Genomic DNA, 27491 nt, shown 5'->3' with positions numbered 1-27491 from the left:
TATGTTTACACTGGGATACCCTGTATATAAATATATCTTTTTTATACACCAGGGTTCAAGTTCATGTAAAGTATGGAATAATACCTCCCCTCCCCCCCGCTCCTGAATACCCTGCCATTAATATCAATTTTGCATCATGCATTACCACTCATAGAGCACAGAAAGAGATTGTAATTTATAGTAAATCGCATTTTTAAGACATTACATTTTGACATTTGTATTTATACTAGATCGTCACTGCAAGGCCATTTCAGCACTAGCAGTGATTCGAGTAAGTGACAGTAAACCAAAAAATAAGAAAGGCCTGGATCATTTCAAGATAAAACAGCTCTTAAGGGACTTAAAGTACAATTTCACCCTCTTTGCAAAAATAGCAATTACCAATATTTACAAGGGTACCCGGGAAACCTTAATCTGATCAAAAATGTAGAAAATAACATTTTTTTATGGGAATTTTCAGTGTTTCTAACAAAGCAAGATATCGATAAAAATATTTATTTTTAATCTGAGTCCATAGCAGCAATTTTAAATCAAATTGTAGAGAAACTTAACACGATCGACACTAGCTAAAATGTTCTTATCAACATGATCTAAGCAGGATACCTTTGATATTTAAAACATAAAATATTAAGGGTTTATCAGGTTGCAATGATATAAAGATTAGAAAATTAGGGTGTGTTTATTAAAATATTTGTAAACAATTGTCAAGTTACAGGGATACCCAATAATCTGGGTTTAAAGGATACCGTTATAAATCAGGTATGTCACTTGAACTTACGTCTACAATCCCTTTTATTGGTAAAAAAAACATTATCATATTTCTAGCCTGACGAGTGTTAAATTTTATTAATGCATCTAATATGTTTCTGCAGTAGAAATGCGCTCGTCAATTTTGAAGAGAACCCAAAATTGAAAATAAAATTAGTTTTCTAAATGAAAAACCTTGATATTTATTTCATCCTTGATCAGACAAAGCTTTTTAGGGCACCATTGTGAATCGGACATTCGACACTCTTAAGTGTCACTTGAAAATACATCTACTGTTTCTTTAAAAAAATTTAAATTGTTTAAAAAAATATGGCATGAGAATGTTTTGAAAAGATAGAGTTCAGTCAAAACTAATTCTGTTCCGTTTTAAGTAAAATTACTTTTGTTTAAGAATCATCTAATTATGTTTAAATAAATAACCCCTGATTGGAGGTTTGTGGTTTAGAATTATTGGATTCCTGTGGCTGGCTGCTAGTAAGGGGACAATTTCAATAAATCCCACTGATCCATCAGAGCCCGGATCGTCCCTAATTAACGGGTGTATTAAGGCGTACTTTGTATTTCTCCGTACTCTAGTGTTTGGCCGCTAGATGTCTCCTAAGTATAGATGTCACTAAATTCACTACATTTTCACATACAGTGCAATAAAGTGCAATGACCACTTTTTAATTTAATTTTGATTTTTAGCAAGCTTCTATTTTGCCATGACAAATATAAATGTAAAAAAAGAAGCTGGTTAATTAGAGTAAATAATGTTCTTCTTTTAACATATTGGATTTTTCTAGTTCCTCTCAAGTTAAAAAGTTTAAGTGTTGAAAGTCAATGATAGCCCAGTCTAATTTATGGTAACAATATATCATGCCGGGAATATCTTTTATCTATTATTAATATATATTTAATATTATTTTTGAAATCATCAAACAAAATAATAATAAAAATAGTTTTTATCTTCTCATTTCTTCACGCACTCGCCTAGCCAGCTTGTTGTAGGGTGTACTAAAATAAAAAAGTAAGTGTGAAATACGTGCTTTTACGATTAATTTAAATTATTAAAGGCAGTGACCGGCTATGTAAGGTAGTTTAACTGAGTATGCCGTGTTGTGGAAAACTTCCTTCGGATTCATTTGAGACATGTTAAACTTTTTAAAATTAAAAAATTTAAAAAAAAACTAATTCTTAAAACGTATCCACCCCCAAAGTAGGAGTTTTAAACGTCGAATTTGCGCTCAAACTCAGGATTTAAAGATCTTTAAAAAGTTTAATATGTCTCAAATGAATTCGAAAGAATTATTCCACCACACTGCATACTGAGTTCAACATAGCCGGTCACTCCCTTTAAAGGAATTTCCAATTCACAATGGTCCCCTTAAAAGCTTAGTCTGGTAAAAAATGTATGAGATTTTCATAATTTTCTCTTTGAAAGTTGATTCTTTTCAACTATGATTTCTCTATTAAATAACTTGCGGATGCTACAGAAACATTGAGGGAAAATGTCAAAAATTATCCGCTTCAAGGTATAATAAACTATCTTCTACAATATTTATCAGATAAAAGGTAGCATTGTGAATCGGACATGCAGTTCTATGACATGAAGCGTTACATTGAATTATAATGCTCGAGTTATTTTAAGATCGCATCTTACCCAAACACATTTTCATCTTGAAGCGTTGAAACAATAACATCAATGATATTCATGTCAACGCTGTACTGCAAACAACGCTCGGAAAACATCTTAAAGACCGCAGCTAACCGTTTACTAATCAATAAATCATCAGGATTTATATTTTCAAATAAGGAAGTCCAGATAGCAGTTCCTAGAGGGAGGTTTAAGAGTAAAATTAACAGGAATTATTAGAGCTTAACTCTTTCAAAAATAACAAAATGAGAGCGAAAATTTAAAAAAGAGCTCCACTATCCAATTTAAAATGTAAAAAAACTAACAGACTTTAACCCAACTAGCTGTGGCGATCCGCTGGTATTCGAAGTAAATATTAAGTAATAAGTAATTAGTAAATTATTTTGTTGCATGATTGATATTTTGATTGATTGATTGATTAATTGATAAATAGGAACTTACTGATTGATATTTTGCATGATTAATTAAAATGTTAATTAATTGATTACGTATATGATATTTAGGTTAAACAATAGGTATTTTTTTCTCGATTGATTTGTGATATTTTGATTGGTTGATTGATTGATTGTTCCTTGTTTCTGGAAATGTTCTCTCTATAGTATCAATTTCTCCAGCTCTTATGCAGACTTCATCTCTGTTCCTTGATTTGTTTAATATTTTATTTATATTAATTAAATATTTATTATTATTAAATTAATTATTTTACCACCTTTTGACCAGTATTACCGACCCATGATTCCCCCAACAGAGGGACGTTAAGTTATTTTACGTCCCTTGGAACAATTTGAAAAATAACAACCAGCTTTGCGAAGTTTGAATAACAAATTGCGCATTTTTATTTTTATCTCAAAAGACGATGTTTAGAGACAACATCGTACACTGTTCAATGCAAATTGTAAGTGTATACTGTACCGTGTACGTTGTAATTGTACAATTTACATTGTACTTGTACACTTATTTAATTTAATATTTGTTCTATCTATGTTTTGTTAATTCATTTTAGAGCTAGTTACTAATTGGTTATGTCATCTGAAGATTATTTTACTTCGTCAAAAAATAATATATTGAACATTAGAAAAATAAATTAAGAATTTCTTGAAAACATTTTTGTTTCCCAATGTTACTTACGGAAAATCATGTCCAAGTCCTTCTGCAAACCTCTCCCAGTCCCGGCCAGGAACCCGGTCAAACTCACGAGCAAGGACTTCAACCACATGCACAGGAACATCCTTACAAAAAGGAAGTAAAACAGGATTGTACACTGTACGGCTTCATAAAAACATAATAAAATTACCTGTTGGGAAAAATTATTTATTTTGAGACTAAAAGTTGGAGTACATTTTTTTCATTTTTCCCTAAACTATTTGCTTTAAATTCTTTTATATAATATCTTCAAAACTTAATCCAAAAATTGGGTATTATGTTTCTATGTTCCCAACAAAATACAAGTATTAACCACCATGGTTACCCCCCTCCCACTAGAGTCCATAGGAAAGAACAATTTTTAATTGAAAACAATATTTGCTTTTGTGTTCTATAGTCTCAAAAGGGAAAATTGATATTTCTAAGAGGGGTGGGGGGAAGGAAAGGACTGTCCCCATAAATTCTATATCTGGGATTAATATATATACCTGTGAGTACTGTAGCTGTGTCTGAAGAAAGGTGGATTTTAACTGCTTTTCAAGTTTATTCAATTCATCCAACAGAGCAGCACTAAAAATATACATTTTACTTGATTCATTCTAAATTGTTTAAATTTAATAATCTTGGTGTAGGATTAAATTGTGAAAGGAGTAAGAATCCTGATACCTGAAAGGAGTAAGAATCCTGATACGTTAAAGGAGTAAGGATCTTGATACCTGAATGGAGTAAGAATCCTGATACCTGAAAGGAGTAAGAATCATGATACCTAAAAGGAATAAGAATCCTAATACCTGAAAGGAGTAAGAATCCTGATACCTGAAAGGAATAAGAATCCTAATACCTGAAAGGAGTAAGAATCCTAATACCTAAAAGGAATAAGAATCCTGATACCTGAAAGAAGTAAGAATCCTGATACCTAAAAGGAAGAAGAATCCTGATACCTGAAAGGAGTAAGAATCATGATACCTAAAAGGAGTAAGAATCATGATACCTAAAAGGAATAAGAATCCTAATACCTGAAAGGGGTAAGAATCCTGACACCTAAAAGGAGTAAGAATCCTGATACCTAAAAGGAATAAGAATCCTAATACCTGAAAGGAGTAAGAATCCTGATACCTGAAAGGAATAAGAATCCTAATACCTGAAAGGAGTAAGAATCCTAATACCTAAAAGGAATAAGAATCCTAATACCTGAAAAAAGTAAGAATCCTGATACCTAAAAGGAATAAGAATCCTGATACCTGAAAGGAGTAAGAATCCTGATACCTAAAAGGAAAAAGAATCCTGATACCTGAAAAGCGTAAGACTCTTAATACCTTAGAGGAGTAAAAATCCTGATATCTCAAAGGAGTAAAAACTAAGAATACTGATACCTGAAAGAATATCCTAAAAGCTGAAAGGAGTAAGAATCCTGATACCTGAAAGGAGTAAAGGTTCCTGATGTCTGAAAGGAGTAAGGATCTTGATACCTAAAAGGAGTAAGAATCATGATACCTAAAAGGAATAAGAATCCTAATACCTGAAAGGAGTAAGAATCCTGATACCTGAAAGGAGTAAGGAACTTGATACCTGAAAGGAGTAAGAATCCTGATACCTGAAAGGAGTAAGGATCTTGATACCTGAAAGGAGTAAGAATCCTGATACCTGAAAGGAATAAGAATCCAGATACCTGAAAGGAGTAAGGAATTCGAGGATGATCCGAAGGGGGTGGAGGATACCACGCTCAGGGAAGATTGAGAGCTGTTTTTCCAGTTCCTGAATATATTTTATATCCCTAGTGAACACATTATTTACTCAAAATATTAAATTTATTTTCCAAATTACTTTTGGCCAATTTCTTAAATGTTCTACCATAGGTAGAACCATAGTCATTAGTCACACTATTATTATGCTTTACAAGAGCAGTGTAGATAGATAGATACAACCTATAGTTGTACCTATGGTAACATGAATAAGAAATTGGCCATTTGTAAAATAATTAATAAAAATAAGCAACTACAGATTTATATTATATTTATTTAAATAGGAAACAGTCAGTAGAATATAACAATATGCAGTTCACATAGTAACCAGAGTTCGATCAAAATAAACACTTTTGTCCAATTATTTATTAATTTGTTAAAATCATTCATAAGATCTTTAAAACTTAAATCAAAAATACATATAAAAGATTTTTTAACCTATTGTTTTTTTTAAGGAAATTGATGGGTTGATTGAATCCAAAACAGATTGAGCATTTATTAAAAATAACAATTGATAGCATTTTGAGATGTTCCTCCGATAGCAGAACAATCTAATATTTTAGTTTTGGATAAATTCAATTCAATTTAAATTATATATTTCTAAAAAACAACATGTTTAACAATTGTTGTTTAAGCAGGAGAGCTCAATAGCTCGAAGCTTCTAGAAAAAAGTTTACTAAACCTGAACGAGTTCTTCTAACGTTAGAATTTTATCAATTCTTCTTCGCCCTTTAAGCTCTGGAAACCTTAAAAAATCGAATATTAAAAGCTGTGAAACAATTGTCATTTATAAACCATTGTAAATAAACGTTGATCGTGGAATTTTTTCAACAATTTGGGAAAAAATTCGATTTTTTAAAAATCGCATTTTCTTAGACTGTTATTTAGTTCTCTAAAAATAAAAATCAGCCAATTTGGTCCAGTCATTTTCCCCGCTTTAAATATATATATATGAGCGAAAAGCTTTATTATATACTAGATTATCCCTCGAGCTTGTCTTAGGAAGAAATTAAAAATGTTTCAGGGAAAAAATCATCAAAACCTTAAAGAAGTAAAAGTTTCTCCAAAGCTTATTAAGATGATAAAAAATAAAAACAAAAGCATGATTTAAAAAAATAACCTGCTTTTAACCTGTACTACTTGAAGGTTTCTTGGATGCACAGAGAACAACATTTCTTTAAACTAAAAAAAAGAATAAAAACACATTTAATTAATTAAGCATGAAATTATTAAAATCAGGGTCGTATCTGCCCCTCCCCCCCCTGGTAAGACCAAGGTTAGTAAAGGTGAAATAATTGTTGAAAAAATTGAAAAAATCGTGGAAGTTTTACCATTGGCTTCTATAAACAAAAAATATGTAACTTTCTTTATCTTTTTTTCAGAATTGGGGAAAATATTCCCACAACTTCTATGTTTGGAGGTTTTAAACTATTTTCTCCTGAAACACTTTATTTTGTATGTTTTTGTTATACTTCATAAATAGCTAATTATTTACTGACTTACTTACTATTGATAAANAAGGTAATGTTAACAGCCAAAACCCTCCTGAAGGGAAAATGGTTAAATCCCTCATAAGATTAACTTTCCCCCCACCCAATCAGATAAGGTATACAGTATCTGTACACCATGATGCAATCTTCATTTGCCATACAGGGTTACCCACAAATAATGAGACTTCAGAGACTGAGACGACAATAAAGAATTTTTACTTGCTGTTTTCTACTGTTTATGCCTCCCTGCAGCAATTGAATTATTTGTTTCTTTGAATAATGATTTAAATAAAAAAATTGACCTGTTTGTATTTTGTCTGGCTTTCAATAGTTTCTGGTGTCAGAGAAATCATTTTCCTAAAAAATAGAAGAAAACAAAATTAGATTGATTTGCATCTTCTAGGTCATTATAAAGTTGCAGTCTTAAATCATGTATTACGAAAAATTTATTATAATTATAAAATAGTTGGGCCAAAATTAATATAAAAAATTTAAAAATCGCAATTGATAAATAAATTAAACATTTGAATATGAATCACTTTTTAAACTTTGCCCTAGGTATTTGACTACATATATATACTGACATTTTTTCAGAGTAAAGAAAAACTTGAAATTTTTCTGCATGAAAAAAAGAACGTCAAAAAAGCAAAAAAATTAAACCTGAGCTACATTTTTATATTACATAATACTAGGCTTTTGGAGCGCTTCGCGCCCATCTTCTATTTAATTTAATTAAACATGTTCTCTTTGAATACATTGTAAAACAAAAAGACAAAAAATTTGCGGATTTTATATAAAAATTTTGTGGTTTAAATTTTTTGTTTAATCGAGGTCTCACAAAAAATTTGGGCTCGATCGATTCAGCGTTTTGGCGTTTATTGGCTACAAACAAACAGACACCCACCAATGCAAAGTTATCAGGACCATTTGTATCCAGATAACCTGCCACTAAATACGAATAAAGAAAGTATGAAATTTTTAAAACCTGTTTTTGAATGATTTACAAATTAATAAATAAATTTTGGTTTTTAGGCAAAAAATGTCCTGATAACACTTGCAACATAAGTACACCCAGCTAGAAGAACGGGCTCTGTTGCCTTAAAGCCAGGTAAGTTAATGCCGACCGCCGAGTATAGGCCGAAGCCTGTTGAGTCAGAGTGTTGACTACAGACTAATCCATTTCCATAGTACACTACATATCTGAGGTTATTGTGAACATTCTAGAGACTGCGTATACTAAATGTCGTCTTTTCAAGTGTCAATTTGTAAATATCAAAACAGCTGATTTCAAAACATAAACATTTCATTTTCTACATGAATAAAAGTACATGATCAAATTTCTAATCTGTCTCGGTTTTAAAGAAATTTAGAATTAAAGTGTAACATTCTCGGTAATTCCCTATAGAACGATTGTTGAAAACGAATGAAGGCAATTTCTTTTTTTGCCTCGACCCTTTAAAAATGGCAATCTCGGAAATGTAAGGATATCCTTAATATTTTTTTCTTGGACATATATATAAAGTAGGTGAGGTTTAAGGATAGGACAATTTCTGGGCCGAGCGCTGTGGCTAGGACAGGCTAGGGGCCGAGCGCCGCGGCCAGGGCAGACCTTTAATTTCAACAATATTTTAGGTTAGGTTAGGTTAATACACTTTCTGGGCCTAGCGCTGCGGCTAGGGATGGAGCGCAGCGGCTAGGATAGGGTAGGCGCCGGGCGCTGCGGCCACAACACCAACTATATCCATGTTCGTCTTTCTTCAACTACCTAAAAATCGATAAAACATGATGTACATAAAGATTTAGGGAGTGGGGGGGGGTCCAAAAATCGTTTTCTAGGAAATTGAACCGTCGTCGCGTTGATTTGATTTGTTTTTATAAATTTATGATATTTTTAGATTAAACATGGTTGAAGTCTTGGGCTGTGGAACATTTTCAGTTCCCTCTCAGATGCCCATTGAAATCGATGTCTACAGGTTTTACTTATCCTTAAGACTTTAGCATATATGTATTTGTCTTAAAATATCACCCCACCTCCCCCGGCCACCATCCGCAATAAACTTGCAAAATACATGTTTGCCTCTAATCTGTGAAAATTATCAACAACAATTTGTTGATAATATGCTAAGAAAGGGTCCTGCTATCATTATTCGGGAAATTCAAGTTTTTGGCAAATTATGGTTCATTTTTTGTTTCAATTTTTCAAGGGATTTTTTTGTGTAGTGTCCAAGATGAGCTCAATAATTCTGAAAGTTTTGGGTCATTCTAAATCCTACGGGACACTTCAGACAGCTCAATTTTTTAAAAAGAAAAGTTGAAAAATAAATATTTTTAAAGATCTACGTTCATTTCAGTGATCCACACTCTCGGATGAAGGAGTTAGTGAACTCCGTTGTGGAAAATATTCAACAAGAAATACTAAATTTGAATTCTAAGGTTAGTTAAATCATACAAGGTCCCCATGTGCATTGGAATGAAAGTAGAAGGGTATGTATTTTTGGGGGTAAAAAATGACCTCTTCTTCCAAAATAATTTTTCCTATTAATTTGGGTAAAACACGTTATGGGGAAAATTATTCTACAGGGAAAGTCAATGAATTTTTGTGAAAAAAGTATCATAAAAGAGGTATTGTTTAGTTTTTCATTTCCCCAAAAAAGTAACTCCCCGGTGATTCTTCAATATATATCCCTGAAAACCATAATAAAATTATTAATCGAATGGCACAAGGAAATTTTTTTAACTACCGTCTTCCACGGATCCATCCAGCAAGTTGAAACTCGATTTGTCCAATGTCTATTTAAAGGTTCTTACCTCTAAATGATTTGAAGGAGAGAGATGAGATCTTGCAGAGCGTCTACCTGACAATGTGGGAGCTGAAGACCCATGAGATTATTGAGAACATGTACATTATGAACAAGCTCAGGGACAGGCTGGATACCCTCAAGGTAATGTTTGAGAACATGTACATCATGACCAAGCTCAGGGACAGGCTGGACACCCTCAAAGTAATGTTAGAGAGCATGTTCATTATGAACAAGCTCAGGGAAAGGCTGGATACCCTCAAGGTAATGTTTGAGAACATTTACATTATGAATAAGCTCAGGGACAGGCTGGATACCTTCAAGGTAATGTTTGAGAACATGTACATCATGAACAAGCTCAGGGATAGGCTGGATACCCTCAAGGTAATGTTTGAGAACATGTACATCATGAGCAAGCTCAGGGACAGGCTGGATACCCTCAAGGTAATGTTTGAAAGCATGTACATCATGAAAAAGCTCAGGGACAGGCTGGATACCCTCAAGGTAATGTTGGAGAACATGTACATCATGAACAAGCTCAGGGACATGCTGGATACCCTCAAGGTAATGTTTGATAACATGTACATCATAAATAAGCTCAGGGACAGGCTGGATACCCTCAAGGTAATGTTTGAGAGCATGTACATCATGAACAAGGTCAGGGACAGGCTGGATACCCTCAAGGTAATGTTTGAGAACATGTACATCATAAATAAGCTCAGGAACAGGCTGGATACCCTCAAGGTAATGTTTGAGAACATGTACATGTTCAGGATATAGCATTCAAACAGCTATGCTAGCTATATCCTTTTGCTATACTAAATAGAAGAAAATATTATTTGTAACAATATTGTACATTTACATATACATGTTTTTTTTATTTTATTTTCTGACAATTCTGTAAATTTAAAAGATATTTAGCAATAAACGTTATTATTATTATTATTATTATTATTACATCATGAACAAGCTCAGGGATAGGCTGGATACCATCAAGGTAATGTTTGAGAACATGTACATCATAAATAAGCTCAGGGACAGGCTGGATACCCTCAAGGTATTGTTTGAGAACATGTACATCATGAACAAGCTCAGGGACAGGCTGGATACTCTCAAGGTAATGTTTGAGAGCATGTACACCATGAACAAGCTCAGGGACAGGCTGGATACCCACCCTCAAGGTAATGTTTGAGAGCATGTACATTATGTACAAGCTCAGGAACAGGCTGGATACCCTCAAGGTAATGTTTGAGAACATGTACATCATGAGCTAGCTCAGGGACAAGCTACGGTAATGTTTGATAACATGTACATCATGAACAAGCTTAGGGACAGGCTGGATACCCTCAAGGTAACGAGTATAAAAAAGATTATCAGAGAGAAAAAATAAAATTGGGGAGTTTAAATTGCCGTTTTTTAATTAATTTGATTTAATGATTTAATGATCTAGCTTACGGAGAAAAAATTTCTTTAAAAATATTAACATATTTTCGGCCTGCATCTATTTAGAGGGTCATTTGAATTTACTGCAGCAGTCCCTCTAAATTTGAAAAAAAAAATCATAATTTATAAGATGTTAACACAGTTTAGTCTTGATCTAATATGCTGTATAAACGTGTTGCATCGTTTAGTTTGGTCTCCACTCCAGGGCCTACTTTAAAGGGGGGGGGGGGGGGGTGCAAACTGCAATCAAAACTTCAAGAGGGGGAAAGGTTGTAATTTTTTGAAAAGTTAGTTTAAATCAAAAGTTTAAACATAAAACAAGGAAAAACTATTAAAAAGTTGGTTTCATCTAACCAATAAACTAAAATTTTTGCTCCAACTTTTTAGCAAATTAATGGAGAAACTGCAAAAGTTTTGGTTCGTAAATTTTAGTAATCTAATAAAAATCATCAGACAAACTACTTTCTTATTTTAACTATACACTTCTATATACTAGATTGTGTACAGGTGTACAACAAGGTTATATATACTGTACACCTCTATATATCAAATTATGTACAAGTGTACACCAAGGATGTGTATACTATACTGTACACCTTATATACTAGATTATGTACAGGTGTACAACAAGGTTGTGTATACTGTACACCTCTATATATTAGATTATGTAAAAGTGTACACCAAGGTTGTGTATACTATACTGTACACCTTTATATACTAGTTTATGTACAGGTGTACAACAAGGTTGTGTATACTGTACACCTCTATATATTTGATTATGTACAAGTGTACACTAAGGTTGTGTATAATATACTGTACATCTTTATACACTAGATTATGTACAGGTGTACAACAAGGTTGTGTATACTGTACACCTCTATATATTAAATTATGTACAAGTGTACACCAAGTTTGTGTATACTATACTGTACACCTTTATATACTAGATTATGTATAGGTGTACAACAAGGTCGTCTGCAACTGTCATGAAGATTCTTCTCTACTGAATATAATAGAGTTAGTAGAATATCTTCATTCATCTGTAGACTCCAGTTCTACACACTACTACTGGCAGCGTCTACAGGTCAGTGCAATCAATCTATTATTCAATTAATCAATTAATCGATCAATCAATCAATCAGTCAATCAAACAATTAATCAATCAATCAATCAATCAATGTAAATTGCAATGCTATAATCAATCAATTAATCAGCCACTCAATTAATCCATTAATCAATAAATCCATTAATAATCAATTAATCAATTAATCCATTAATCAATCAATCCATCACTCAATCACTTAATTCATCTATCAATTAATCAATTAATCCATTGATCAATCAATCCATCACTTAATTCATTTATCAATTAATTAATCTTTTAGTCAATTAATCAATCAATCAAGTAATTAATCCATCGTAAGCCATCAACTAATCCATCAATCAATTAATCCATCAATCAATTAATCCATCAATCAATTAATCCATCAATCAATTAATCCATTAAAACATCAATCAATTAATCCATTAAAACATCAATCAATTGATCCATCAATCAATTGAACCATCAATTAATTGATCCATCAATCAATTGATCCATCAATCAATTGATCCATCAATCAATTGATCCATCAATCAATTGATCCATCAATCAATTGATCCATCAATTAATTGATCCATCATTCAATTGATCCATCAATCAATTGATCCATCAATTAATAGATCCATCATGTAATAAATCCATTAATCAATCAGTGAATTAATTTATTAATTAATAAATCGGAATCCATAAATCAATTAACTAAAAATTAATAGATTAAATAAGTCAGCATGCAAAAACTGTGTTTCAACAAGAGTGAAATAGCCTTGCTTCTCCTGTCCTAGTTTATTAGACTTTGGAAGACTTCAAAATTTACAAATTTCTGAAATTTATTTAAAAAATAGTTAGTTTATTTTTACTCTGGGGGCGCATGTTGATTAGGGTGTCTCAAAAAAATCTAATTTTTAAGTTTTATAACCACTCAATAAATTCTGGTGCTACCAGATTTTTTTTGTTGATCACATCTGATGAAGTCTTGGTCCTAAAGATATTTACGAGGTTGGGTGATTTTCCTTCTCCATATTTAATATTTAAATAAATAATTGTTCGACATTTGGCATTATTTTTGAGCAAGAAATATATCTCAAGGAATTTGATAAGTGCTAATCAAAATTTTGAAAAAATTGCTGTTCTTTAAGACATCCTAATGTTGATAGTAGTAATATTTTTTTAAACACCCTTTTAATTATTAATGATGATATAGAGTGCTGTGTATGAGTTTATGGATGAGTTCCTCCCCCACATGGAGGAGGAGGAGAACACCTTCCAACCTTTACTCTGTAAATATTTCAACTTTGAGGAGCTCAAGCTTATCAAGGTAGTCATGTGCTTTCAATTTGGGTCATTTTTCGGTCTTTTTTTGCCTATATTTCTTTCTAAATTTGTTATTCTAAACATTTTCCTTTCTTTAAGTTTTTCAAATTTTGAGCCTGGTAAAAAACAATCCAAAACTATCAAACAACGAGTATTAACTATATAGATGTAAACTCCATGGTTCCCACAGTAGCGCTACAGAAAAGTAGTTTAATTGGCGGTAGGCAGTTCAGCGACATTTTATGAGCAAACTATCCTTGATCAGAATCTGGTAGGGTTATCCAAAGAGAGCGGATTAAGCAGAAATTAAATGGGTTTTGAGTGGATATTTGGATTGAGTGATCCGTATCAAGGGTATCCAATTTTAAAATTTTCAGTTCAGGTTGCAAAAGATATAGGGATTATAAAAATGAGGTTTGTGGCAAGTAATCGGTTCTTTGTTTACGTTCCTGACATCATTATTACTAAGGAGACTGTTCTGGAACAGCACAGGTTGTGGAAGAATAAAGTAGAACAGGAGAAGAATCTTAACTTTTTCAAGGTTGGAAAATTTTCTTATAATTAAAGGGACAGTTTATGTAAATGTGATTGTTATTCAAAGAGTTACATGCCCGATGACTGATTCACAGTGGCACCTTTGGAATTTTCGTCAAAGCAAATATATGGAGATTTTCTTGTTTTTCTGTCCAAAAATTTATTATATTCATTTGCGGTTATATGCAGCAGCATTGAAAATATAAGAAATGTACAGAATTTGAGTCTATTTAAGATCAAGAAAAAGGGGTACCCTAAAACCCCGTTAAAAGTCCCATTCATAAATATAAGCATAATACTTAATACATAATAATAACATAATATACTTAATATACTTAATATACATAATATTGTTTACACAAATTCGAAATATAAGGAAGACGATTTTACCGACTCAAATGCCGTAGCCTTTTCTCAAGACGTGTTTATCCATTTCCTCCATGTAGCACCCACATGTCAAACACCGCTCATCCGTTTCCCGCCTCACCCCTCTATAACACATCCCAGCTCAGTCAGGTTAGGAAAGTTGAGCTAGTAACAGCTCCGACACAGGGAGCCTCTTGACTCCTTTATGATGATGACGCAGATCCTCAACTAGGAGCAGACAGGCTTACCCGAGGGTTCTCAGTTTATCATGCATTCCACTTCCAGAGACAACATAATCGCTCAAATCCAGCATGATAAAGCCGCGATCTCTGCCTACTAGGTTGGATAAGCCCTGTTGTTTCAGTTCCTGTTGATCTGCTCCACCAAAATGAAGCTCTACATCACTCCCATGAAGTGCCCACAAATATTCATCATTAATTCCTTTGTTAATTTCTAAATCAACCAATTTTAACTCCGCCTTAAATGCAAATATTTCAAAACTCTCGTTTTTAAATAAATGTTAGAAATATCCATTTTAGATCTCTTTATTTTACTATAGTGACTTTTAAAGTCAACAAATATACTTAATATACATAATATACTTAGTACATAATACTTAATGTGATTTCAGTCCAAATAAGAAAAATGTTGTACACCATTTTGTTCTGTATGTTGAGATGTAAGTATCTGGTATATGTTTTAACGTTTATCAGATTATCGATAAAGAAGAAAAAGAAGGATTATTTTCTTTCTTCTCTCAACATCTGCAGTGCTCTATTATTTACTGCGGGAAACGTGTTCAAGCATTTTATTTTACCAAGGGAATGAATTTATTCTGATTGACCACATTATACTCCTAGCTACCTCATTATCTTACTAGTGACCACATTACTCCTAGCTACCTCATTATCTTACAAGTGACCACATTATACTCCTAGTAACCACTTTATATCCCTAGTTAGTAGTTACCTCAATATCTTCCCAGAGGTGACCACATTAAACCCCTAGTTACCACATAATACCCCTAGTTACCACATTCCATCACTATTGACCACATTATAGCCCTAGTTAACATATTCTATCCCTAGCTTCCAAATTATGTTCCTAGTGACCACATTATAACCCTAGCTACCCCAGTTTCTTCCTAGTGACCCCATTATATCCCTAGTGAACCATATTATAACCCTAGTTACCACATTTTATCCCTAGTGACCATATTATACCCTAGTTACCACATTATATATCTAGTGACCACAGTAAACCCTTAGTTATCTTATTATGTTCCTAGTTACCACATTATATCCCTAGTTACCACATTATATCCCTAGCTACCACATTATATTCCTATAGTTACCACAGTGCACCCTTAGTTGTCTTATTATCTTTATAAATGGAGGCTCACTTGTAATCTAAAATTGTAAATCTATCTAGGAGAATTTACAGGAGAATGAAAGAGAAGCGAAAAGATCAACATCTTATTGTGACAAGCTCAGGAATAAAACTTAATATTTTACAATTTTTAAAGACAAATTTTGTTTTGTATTTTTGAAGACGGGAATGTAGACATATTTTCCGTATTGCGCATAAAATCTTCTTCAGAATAAGTTCTTGAAAAACATGTTTGTCTAATTGAATTTTTGCACGTCTAGTCTAGACTATAGTCTATCTTATACAGGGTGTCCCACTAAACATGACAGTAGGTAGACGTATGCAAAGTTGCCTTTTATCTTTGAAATAATTCGCGGCATTTATTCGAAGATCTAATTTTAGAAGTAAAATTCTAGAGTTATTGATCACAAAATACTCCAAGTCTTTGCATTTCCAAAATGTGGTCTGCCTTTTTTGTGCGTTAAATATTACCGGAGATATAAAGAATTTCGTTCAGATTTCGACAGTTTTGGTTTATTTATTAAAAGAAAAATTTGAACGAAATTCTTAATATATATTGACAGCACAAAAAAGGCATACCACATTTTGGAAATTCCAAGACTTTGGGTATTTTGTGTTATTTTGTGTTTATTTTATAGTTTCAAGAATCAAACATATGAAATTAGGTTTACATGAGAAATTAGTTAAACGAGTGAATGTCACAAATAAATTCCAAGTTCTAAGACGACTTTCTAGTCTTCTTGCACTGAAATGTTTTGTTGAAAATATAGATTTCATTTAGAGTGCACTTAAAGGATGGGAGGATATTAAATTGTAAAAAATATATTTTGAGATGTTTTCAGTAAAAGAATTATAATGTAATAATAGAGTATACTTTCAGGGGCCGAGAATCTTAAAATTGTATTGTTGTATTTTTTATATAGTTGTATCCTGAAAATCGATCGTTTTACCTTTAAGATCGAACAATAAATTATTACAGCCCTAAAATCACATAGGTATCCCGAAATCAATTGTACCATCCCGAAATCAATTGTACCAACCCGAAATCAATTGTACCATCCCGAAATCAATTGTACCAACCCGAAATTAAAATTTGCATCCTAAAACTCATGGCTCGGCTCAAAAATCAAGTTGGCGGCCTGAAAATCAAATTTGTTCACCCAGAAAATCAATAACGTTTTTTTACGTCCCAAGAATCAAATTTTGGTTCTGAAAAAAACTTTATTGTATAACAAAATAATATTTGTTTAAACAGAGAGCTAGAGCAGAATTTAAATACTGATGGAGAATCTATAGAACCACTAGTCAAACTTCAGGTAAAAAAGAGAGCTAGAGCAGAATTTAAGGTCACTTGAATTTACGTTCACAGAACCTTAATTTCTCATTTGTAACTTGAGCGTAAAACATTTAAAAATTTCCTGAGATTGGTTTAATTTACGATTTCAACCTTTTTCTCACATTACGTTGAAGCTCTTTTTATAATGTTTCCAAGAAACCTTTGTATTTTACTTCTACTGTTAGTTACTTATTATCCGTAGATTAATCTGTAGACATTTTTGTCAAAATTATTATTTGTTTTTGTAAACTTTTTTTTTTTAATTCCAGGCTGAAACAGAAACTCCATCTCCGGTTTATTTTATTCCTGGTGAAATTTTGATGAAGATTCTACAGTTTCTTAGTCCTAGAGATCTACTAGCTGCTGGAGCAACTTGCAGGTGTTCACTCTAGATACAAATTGGTAGATTTTTCAGTCAAAATTGGCAGATTTGTCCAATATTTTTAGTTGGCCTGAATTAACCTGCTATGGGTATCATAATTCAAAATATACCCCCCCCCCCCAGAAAATGTTGAATTTGTGAATAAATTTTTGGTTTAATAATTTGATTAATTAATAATAAGATGTTATGATATATATCTGATTAGGAGATGGTATGCTATATCTATGATTAGAAGATGGTATGATATATTTCTGATTAGGAGATGGTATGATGATATATCAATGATTAGGAGATGGTATGATATATCTCTGATTAGGAGATTGTATGATATATCTCTGATTAGGAGATGGTATGATATATCTCTAACCCCCCGGATGTGGAAGATATTGCCCCTAAGTTCCTGGGAGCAGGGTGAGTTGACCTGGAGAGATGAATCTCCTGACCTCGACCTCGTGGAGCGGAGGACGGATCTAATGGAGGTCAATTTTTTAAAGGACTGTAAGCGTAATTTCAAGTGGCCCTTCATGCAAAGAGAGCAATGCCCGATTTACAACGTTATCCTTAAACCCTTTGCGTGCGGCAATGTCCAGTGTTCGCTACGTACAACCATTTAGAACTCAACACACTGAAAATTGCAGCTGGATACAAGTGGGTTTCAATAAGTTTACACACACATATCTTTGTACTATCTTTATTCACATATAGGGGTACTGTTGTAAATCGGGCATTACCCTCTTTAAATTGACATGTGAACAGAAAGAAACTGAAATCTTGCCTCAAACTCTAATTTAGTAATCTCTTAATATTTAAGACCTGAGATACTTCAAGAGCTTCCAGAAATTGAGCTATTTATGACAATCCACATGGACATTGTTTTCTTTAATAATAATAAAAATTAAATCTGATCGATCAGAGGCCGAATTTAAAGAATTTAAACCGCGTTAATGAACCACGAAAAAACGATTCCAATTGAGCAACGGCTCAATTCTCGAAACACTTAATACAATTTCAAGTGGTACTAACCATGTTTGAGTCGTGTCTCAAATTTGAGTCGCGTCTCAAATTCTTTAAATTCGGCCTCAGATAGTTAAAGTTTGAAATATCAAAGGTTTACATTATAAGGATAAAAATATAGGGATTAGAAATACTTCTGGCTATTGCTTTTAGTAAGTTTAAGGCTTTGAATTTATTTTGAAAAACAAATTTTTTCATGTTTTTTCAGGTTAATGAGGATGAGATTGAGTTGGATTTCTTCTCTGCCTTCTCAAGGTAAACATTTTTTTCCNTCCAGCAGATCCTACAGGTACATCAAGTCTAGAGATCGTTTTTCTCAACTAACGATATTTTTCGTGAACGTTTGTTTCTTTGAGAAAAAATTACGAACGATAAACGAAAGATTTGGATCATTTAGAGAAATGAAAAGCATTTTATGAATCAGTTCAGTTAAAGAACGAACGAAATAAGATGGAAAATCCACGAAAATTCTTAAAACGAATTCAAGTTTTTTCTATAAGACTGAAAAAAAAAACTGTTAACGAACGAACGAATTGAAAAAAACTGTTTCAGGCACTCAGAACAATGTAAAAAAAACGTTTAGTCTATTCAATATTTTTTTTATTTCACTAAACTACTTCACTCAAAGCGACGAACGTCTTAACAATTGTCTCATTACTAAAACATCAGAAAGAAAAAATGGCACCATCAGATTTTGAATACAATTCCAAACATTCCCTTTATTACAGATCTTTAAATGCAACGATTTCGTCTGTTTGATTTCTGAGTTTAATTGGATTAATTACAATACAGTTATAACCAGAAAAATATGGAATAGGAAGACGACATTAAAGCAATCTTTAAAGTTATTAGATGTCGTTACAAAGAAAAAAGTTTTACTATGTAGTAACTCATTAAATAACGTATTAAGTTAAATGGGTCTGTAAACACTTCACAATGCTTTGTTTCATGTTTATTGGACTATTTAAACTCATAACTTCAGTCTAAAAGCCGCCATCCTATTCCAGAGTTTTATGATTCTTACTGTACCTTTATATTTTTTACATCTTAAACAATATTTCATTGTTTTGCAGAGATCTTAAAACGTGATGTGGGAAATATTCGTCCTCCGTTCAAAATATTGTTCTGAATATTGTATTGAATGAATTTATAATTAAAATGTTATCTCGAAATACTTCACGTGTCAAGCAGGTTTAAGATCAGATGAACAGAAAAATATAAAATACAGGGATCGCCCTAAAAAAGTGTGGAATAGGAAGACGGCTGTTAGACTCAAGTTATGATTTTAAATAGTTTAATAAACATGAAACATAGCAATCCCATTTCACATAGTAGGTTGATTTTCAATCTACTTGTAAAACTATTTGCTTTATTAGAACGTCAAACGTACTTAGATTGCAGAAATGTCATCTTCCCAATTTTCAGTTTTGTTGGTCTAACTGTAATAATATTTTCACAATCGCAAACAGAGCAAAAGGGTTAAATTTCTTTTGTTCATTGTTTTTCTCTTTTAGAAGTTAGTACACATGAAGTGCCCGGCATTGTTGTCATAATGTATAATAGAATATTTATTACTTTATTGTAATATCAATTACTTGTCTGATTGGGTAAATTGATGGGAAGAGAGTTAGTTTTGTCCAGGGACAAAAATATAATTCTGATCATATAATATTCGATTATTCTATTCATTTTTTAATCAGCCAATATACAGACAGGGTTACCCACAAAGGATGAGACTTCAGTGACGATTGTACGGAATTTGTTAAGTCCGTTTTCTTGCAGTCAGGGTTCCTTGTAGGCCAAAACCATTAACATACTCATCTGAATGCAGACACCAAAACTCGAACTTCAAGTTGTCATATTTTCTAGAGTTTTGGGTCGTCTTCACAGTCTCATCCTTTGTAGGTAACCTTATACATGATCCGTTGGTGAATCTTTCCACCTACGCATAGAGATGGGCACGTTGGCCTTTTTTCATCTCGTTCGTTCATCGTTCGTTAACGATCCATTGTTCGTTTTTTTTTCAATCGTTCAAAATAAATTGATTTCGTCTGTTCGTAAAATATTTTCTGTCTTGAAATACTGATCAGGCTGTTTGGTAGATTTAAATGTATGCTGTTTGTGGGGACTATAACAATTAAAATTTGTTTCATTCTGACAATTTCTCCAGTGTTTCTACCGCAGAAATACGCAAGACCTTTTTGTAGGGAAACCACAATTGAAAACCAGTAAAAAAATGGGATATGAATATAATTCATACTTTATCAGGAAAAGTTTTTAAGAATTACGTTGTGATATAAACATGTGAATTGAGAAACGACTTGAATTTCGTCTTTGATTTTTGATAGATGATAAATGACATAAAGTGCATCAAAAAAAGGTTGAACGTTTAACTAGCTTTCTAAATGGGGGGTCTTCCTTTTTTTATCTTAAAAATTGACGGAGATATAAAATTTTTGAACATTATTGTTGATTTTTAATTAACTGGAATCTGGACAAGTTTCCCAATATTGGAACTCCTGAGGGTACTAGTTTTCGGTGTTATATGTTTTAACTGTGATACTACAAATCTACATTTGCAAAATAAACCCCCTTGGAACAAAGTCGTCATTTAGTTCCCATGTTTATTGGGACACCCTGTATTTAAAGAGAGTCACGTACTTGAAGTAACGTCTATACAGTCCCTTTAAATTAGGTTTGTGTTAACTTGGAAGATCTAGATGTATCGTACACCAGGATTACAGACGCAGGGTTAAAGGTGAAGAAATATAAATATATATATTGATTCTTTTTTATAAAGAAATTCAGTTTTTGCCACAAACTCTGATTTCCTAAGCCTTATATCTTTGTAACCAGTGTTTCGGATCCGTATCATTTTGATGCGGATCCGGATCCGCGGATCCGCATCCGTGATGATGGATCCGGATCCTGACTTTGATACGGATCCGGATCCGACCAAATGATACGGATCCATCCGGATCCGGATCCGAAACGCTGTTTGTAACCCAATATCATAAACCTTAGATATTTCAAAAAATTATTTCTGTTAGATCAAATAGCAATCTTTGGTTTACACCATCAGGTTAGAAAGATTATAGGGATTTAAAAATTTAAGTTTGTTGCAAAGACTCAATTCCTTTGTTTAGCCAACCAATTTTATTCTTTCATTTATCATAATGGCATCACAAAATAAAAACAGTTCTTCTGTGCAATGTACAAGTTCGGAATTTAAATGATTTCTTTATGTTTTGTAATTTCTTTATTATGAACACTTTGCTTCTTTTCCCCTTTTTTTTAATTTTCTTTTTTCTAAGAAGTTTAAATTGTCTTTTTACTGTCTTTAGTCTCAATTAATAATATTTAATTTTTTACAAGGAAAACAATGGTTTTCATGAATACTATAAAAGTATTGAATTTGAATATTTATCCCATAATCAGGGTGAAGCACTAATCATAAATCATGACAAGTAATTGAAAATACTGGTTTTCATGAATACTATAAAAGAATTGAATTTGAATATTTATCCCATAATCAGGGTGAACCATTAATCATAAATCTTGACAATTAATTGTAAGATTTTAAAATTATCTTTGATCTTTGATGGCTATTTAATCAAAATGGCAATGTTTGTATATTTTATGATTTTTGTTTTAAGAATATTTCCTTTAAAATAAGATGTACTTTCCCAAGCAGTATTTTTCCAAGGGTATTTTCCAAAATTCCCAAATGTGCAATTTCCCAAGCGGCAACTACCAAAGTCTGTCCTAACCACAGTGCTCGGCTCCTTGCCTATTCTAGCCGCAGCGTTCGGACCCCTAGTCCATTCTAATGTACGGAGGTTGGCGATTACATCAATACAATGAAGAAAACTTTTTTTGATTGTTCACAAGCATTTTTCGTATCACAGGTTTACATTTAAACAAATAGAAGCTATTGGTTCACCGCTTCTCTTTGTTTAAATGTTTATGTGTATCCATGTTGTTTAAAAGCTTGATAGTGATCAAAATGTGAAGTTGTTTACATTGTATTGCTATATGCGACGACGACTGTATTTTAAATGATTGCGACATATGTCTCTTTATCAATCACAAAATTTTAATGTTTTTTGGCCACCCTGTTTATTTGTTGTTCTTTGTGGTTAAATATATTCAATATTTCTATTGCCGGAAAATTTAATATTTGTCTGAGATGAAAACTTAACAGTATTTAAATAGGGTGTGTCTGAACTAATGCTTATCGTCCTGAATGCTGCAGGGTGTCCAGGAATAACTGATTCAACATTGAAAATGTTATCCAAAAGTCAAGGTACTTTTTTCTTAAAACGTCATTTTTTTATTGGTAAAAATGGAGACTTTGATGGTTTAAAAATGCTTGCGGTTTGAAAACATTTTAAATTTTTGAGATAAACAAATATTTCAAAGAACTGTTTTCTTTTTAACTCTAAATGATAAATATTGCTTAGTTTTATTATGTTGATGTTTCAAGAAAGCAGTAAATAATTTAGATGAAAAGAAAAAAAGCTATTTAAATTAAAAAGCTCTTAAAAAAAGCTATTTGAAGGACATATATAGTTTATTATTTATCCTGCTCTTTGTTTCGTAGAGGCTTTATTAATTATGCAAACCATACTCTTAGAACATCAATAATAAAGACGGTAATATCTAGCCATTAGTCTCCGCTAGATATAGGGTTTCCTTCTAAGGATGAGACTGTAAAGACGACCTGAAACTCTCAAAATATTTCGATTTCTTTGTTGAATTACATCTTCTGCCTCGAATATAGTCTTGATAATGGCTTATATATTGATTTGACAAAGAACGACACATAAACAGTTGCAGAGAATCATGATTATAGGAAACAGACTGTGAAATATCCGTACACTCGTCTCTGAAGTCTCATCCTTTGTGGGTAACTCTGTATCATTCACATTTAGACATGGACACTAGTCAGTAGTCAGGGTCTTTTAAAGGAAATATAGTTCTCAACAATTAGGGTCTATTAAATGCAGGGAATTCAATATTTCACATGTACAACCTAATTATAGGATCGTTTTTTAATATTTATCGTCTATATTGCTGATAGGTTTTTTCTATTCTGAACTCCGTCGCGCGGAATTGCCCGGAATAGTACGAAACTGTGCGCAACTGCGTGGAATTGCGCGCAAGTAAAATTCACTTGCGTTGGAATCCCTAATTGCTGAACATAAGATATTGTTGGGGGAAATCTTCAATCTTGTCTTGTTAAACTTCTTTTTTTACACAGAATATATTTAACTAGAACTTACAGACTTGATTTTCTTAATTTTGATTTTCGCGTTAATCATATTTATCCTTTTTCTCGTGCCTCTCGTTGCTTTTCTTTTCAAGCCCTTGTTTTTAATTGATGTTTGGTGCCGTAAAGAAGTCTTAGCATATTCAACCCGTTCGTTTCGGTCAGTTGGAACAACTCTTCAGGTATCTGTTTGTTCTTAGCTAAGAGCTAAATGTTCCGTTCAGTTAACGTTACTCGTTCTTTTGTAGACTTAACGATCAATAGTTTAGAAATCTTTAATGATTAGGTTTACTCTCTGTTGAAAGTATCCGGATGTAGCCGGATACCGTATATAGGTTTACTCTCTGTATATATCAGGTTGCCTGGAGGTGTTGAATGTATCCGGATGTAGCCGGATACCGGATATAGGTTTACTCTCTGTATGTATCAGGTTGCCTGGAGGTGTTGAATGTATCCGGATGTAGCCGGATACCGGATATAGGTTTACTCTCTGTATGTATCAGGTTGCCTGGAGGTGTTCGGATAACGGATATAGGTTTACTCTCTGTATATATCAGGTTGCCTGGAGGTGTTGAATGTATCCGGATGTAGCCGGATAACGGATATAGGTTTACTCTCTTTATATATCAGGTTGCCTGAAGGTGTTGAATGTATCCGTATGTAGCCGGATACCGGATATAGGTTTACTCTCTGTATATATCAGGTTGCCGGGAGGTGTTGAATGTATCCGGATACCGGATATAGGTTTACTCTCTGTATATATCAGGTTGCCTGAAGGTGTTGAATGTATCCGGATGGAGCCGGATACCGGATATAGGTTTACTCTCTTTATATATAAGGTTGCCTGAAGGTGTTGAATGTATCCGGATGTAGCCAGATACCGGATATAGGTTTACTCTCTGTATATATATTAGGTTGCCTGGAGGTGTTGAATGTATCCGGATAACGGATATAGGTTTACTCTCTGTATATATCAGGTTGCCTGGAGGTGTTGAATGTATCCGGATGTAGCCGGATAACGGATATAGGTTTACTCTCCCTCTACTCTATCCAGGATTATCTCAAATCTGCAGATTTCAGCGGATGTCCAAGGTTTGTAATTAAAGGGATTGTCCAAGTAATTCTAATCGATCCTGAAGATTAAATGCTTGATTAAAGGGACTGTAACTTGTAAGCGTAATTTTAAGTTACCCTCCATGCTAATATGTTAATACCCAATTTAAAGAACTACCCTTGAAGGCGCTATCTGATATTAGATATCTATCTGATCTAGAATTAGATATCTATCTGATCTAGAATTAGATATCTATCTGATCTAGAATTAGATATCTATCTGATCTAGAATTAGATATCTATGCTTATTTTTTAAAAGCTGATTCTATATTAATTGTGGTTTCACTACAAAGGTGGAATGCACATGTCTACTGCAGGAAAAATTTTTGAATTATTGAAATAAAATCTTTAAAACCTCGAAAAACGACAATATTTTTCACATCATTGATCAGATGAAGATTTCAAGGGTACGTTTAAAATCGGACATTGCCATTTTTAATTTATTTGCTTACAGTCCCTTTAACGATATAATATAACTTGTTCTTAATTTTGGTCATTTGTTTGCCTGATTGTGCCGTAGAAATCAAGTATTTTTCCCTAGAAAAATTTTACCAAAAATATCGGTCTCATCATGTGACCTTCAAAGTTAAGTGAACCATACTCTTAAAGTTATCCTAGCTTCATGGGACTGTAGGTTCAAGTGACCTCATGTTTGATTCACAACGATACCCTTTAAACCTTTGTCTGATTAAAAATTAAAAACCTATTGTACCTTTTATATTTATTGCATTCTGACGATTTCGATCATTGTTTCTGTTGCACAAGACAATAACGCTAATGACTTATAAAGAGAAGAACCAATTGAAAATATTCCATTTTCAAATAGAAAAAACAATAATATCTCATTCGATTCTATAAATAAAGTATCACTTAAAATTATATCTTTTAAGAGAAAAATGACGAAGCAAAATGGAATGTTTTGAAGAAAAATTATAGGTTTGTTCAGATGTTCTGTTTTTTATTTATTGATTTGATTAAGGTTGTCTGGTGTTGTTCTGAAAGCTTTCATCAACTCCTGTTCATCTCTGCAACCAGACAAGCTATACTACTGCGACCTTATCCAGGTCCAATTTCAAAATAACAAAAAGTCAAGAAAAAAAATTGGATTTATTTTTATTATTAAATTTGCCAACAAATGTTTTAAGCAATTCTGGAAATGAAGCGAACATATAGAACCAAGAAAACTCCGGAATATGAAGACGACATTAGAGCAGTATTCAAGTGTATTTGGCATGGTTACAACGCAAAAAGTTTTACAAAGTATTAACTTATTGAATCTCTTATCCATGTTCCATAATATTTATATTATGTCTAAAAGTCGTTTTCCAGAGTATAACTATCTAGTTTTGTATTTATTCCATTATATATTCCGTTATATTTATAGCAAAAGTTTTTTTTTTTGCAAAACTTGTTGTGTATCTGGATCTAATTATTAGCCACTGATATGGGGATTTCAAATTTTGTCATAGATATCTTTTTTTTTAAGTTTCCTTATTTCTAATCGAATTGGACCATTATTGAACCAGAAATCGGAACTTTTGTGTGGAGTTTCGTTAAACTCGATGTCGATATCCAATGTGGTCAATTTTAAATTTGAAGTTCAAAGCTTCCTTCAATTTAGTTATCCCTTAGAGGTATGACCACCACGGGATATTGAAAAGGAATTAGCGTAATCCTTTATCTGCACTAGATGGAAAATATGTCAAACAAATAGTTTGAGAATCTATAAAATTAACTATACATACTTTTCCATATTTTCATTTTAGTTATTCCTCCCCTGAATTTTCTGCAAACCATGCTAACAAATACCAAGCGGGATATCGAATAAAGATGAAATTAATCTGCAGATTAAGAAAAGATCCACAATATATGATTCTTTTTTTTCGATTAAAATGAAGCAATTCAAAATAAAAACCTATGGTTTCAGAAGGTTTTATTCTTTCTTTTGAGATTTAATTTTACTACTAACACCCATTTGATCCTAACCCTGTCAAGTTGATCCTAAAATATATCTAATATCTGTTCCCTGTCTGATAGTATTCCTTTCTCCCATTAAAGGAGCTGTTCCTTTTCTGACATTATTGCTTTCTCCCATTAAAGGGACTGTTCCCTGTCTGACAGTATTCCTTTCTCCCATTAAAGGAGCAGTTTCTTTTCTGACATTATTACTTTTTTCCATTAAAGGGACTGTTCCCTGTCTGACAGTATTCCTTTCTTGTATATCATCATTTTGCTTTGTAGAAAATGATGCATTCTGTCATTGTCCTTCCTTTTATCTGTTGCAAAAACTGCAAGTTATTCTTAACGAACCAGCAATTGGAAATTATATTTTTTTAGGAAAAAACTCAATCATTATTTCTCCGGCAAAGATTTAAATGGTCCCTTTATCCTATAGGGCCTAAATTTCAGCTACTAAAATAACTATTGAATATATTGATAGGTTAAGGTGTTTCATGGAAAAAGAATAATGCTCCAAACTTAAATAGAGTTTTTGATTCAGTTTATCTATATATATACTTTGCTAGTAATCTATATTGTAATCCTGTCTACTCTCTTGTTGATTCAGTTTATCTATATATATATACTTTGCTAGTAATCTATATTGTAATCCTGTCGACTCTCTTGTTGATTCAGTTTATCTATATATATACT

At 32.6% G+C, this 27491-nt stretch overlaps 3 protein-coding genes across 3 annotated transcripts; 2 read left to right on the top strand and 1 right to left on the bottom strand.

The window, feature by feature from the left end:
* Nucleotides 1-1640: 1640 nt before the first annotated feature.
* LOC111699350 (uncharacterized) lies at nucleotides 1641-7928 on the bottom strand. The gene is made up of 10 exons (XM_023470041.1): nucleotides 7684-7928; nucleotides 7082-7136; nucleotides 6410-6471; nucleotides 5972-6035; nucleotides 5217-5302; nucleotides 4036-4117; nucleotides 3533-3633; nucleotides 2976-3044; nucleotides 2411-2524; nucleotides 1641-1764 (listed from the first exon to the last, which is right to left on the bottom strand). Exons 1-10 carry the CDS (start codon nucleotides 7704-7706, stop codon nucleotides 1713-1715), a joined length of 708 nt encoding a protein of 235 aa, XP_023325809.1. The 5' UTR covers nucleotides 7707-7928; the 3' UTR covers nucleotides 1641-1712.
* A 725-nt stretch (nucleotides 7929-8653) lies between these two features.
* LOC111698171 (F-box/LRR-repeat protein 5) lies at nucleotides 8654-18713 on the top strand. Its single transcript, XM_023468464.1, has 11 exons — nucleotides 8654-8752; nucleotides 9131-9212; nucleotides 9605-9721; nucleotides 11979-12104; nucleotides 13324-13437; nucleotides 13903-13974; nucleotides 15765-15826; nucleotides 16978-17038; nucleotides 17328-17437; nucleotides 17784-17919; nucleotides 18663-18713. The coding sequence occupies exons 1-11, from the start codon at nucleotides 8682-8684 to the stop codon at nucleotides 18711-18713; spliced, it is 1002 nt and encodes a 333-aa protein (XP_023324232.1). The 5' UTR covers nucleotides 8654-8681.
* A 19-nt stretch (nucleotides 18714-18732) lies between these two features.
* Nucleotides 18733-26034, top strand: LOC111699265 (F-box/LRR-repeat protein 2). The gene is made up of 6 exons (XM_023469924.1): nucleotides 18733-18743; nucleotides 21150-21212; nucleotides 22670-22760; nucleotides 24284-24334; nucleotides 24755-24818; nucleotides 25819-26034. Exons 3-6 carry the CDS (start codon nucleotides 22685-22687, stop codon nucleotides 25997-25999), a joined length of 372 nt encoding a protein of 123 aa, XP_023325692.1. The 5' UTR covers nucleotides 18733-18743; nucleotides 21150-21212; nucleotides 22670-22684; the 3' UTR covers nucleotides 26000-26034.
* The last annotated feature ends 1457 nt before the right edge of the window (nucleotides 26035-27491 follow it).

Source organism: Eurytemora carolleeae, unplaced genomic scaffold, assembly GCF_000591075.1.
Source record: "Eurytemora carolleeae unplaced genomic scaffold, Eaff_2.0 scaffold77, whole genome shotgun sequence".
NCBI lineage: Eukaryota > Metazoa > Arthropoda > Copepoda > Calanoida > Temoridae > Eurytemora > Eurytemora carolleeae.
The sequence above is the reverse complement of the archived record's forward strand: the minus strand, read 5'-3'. Positions and strand labels throughout refer to the sequence as shown.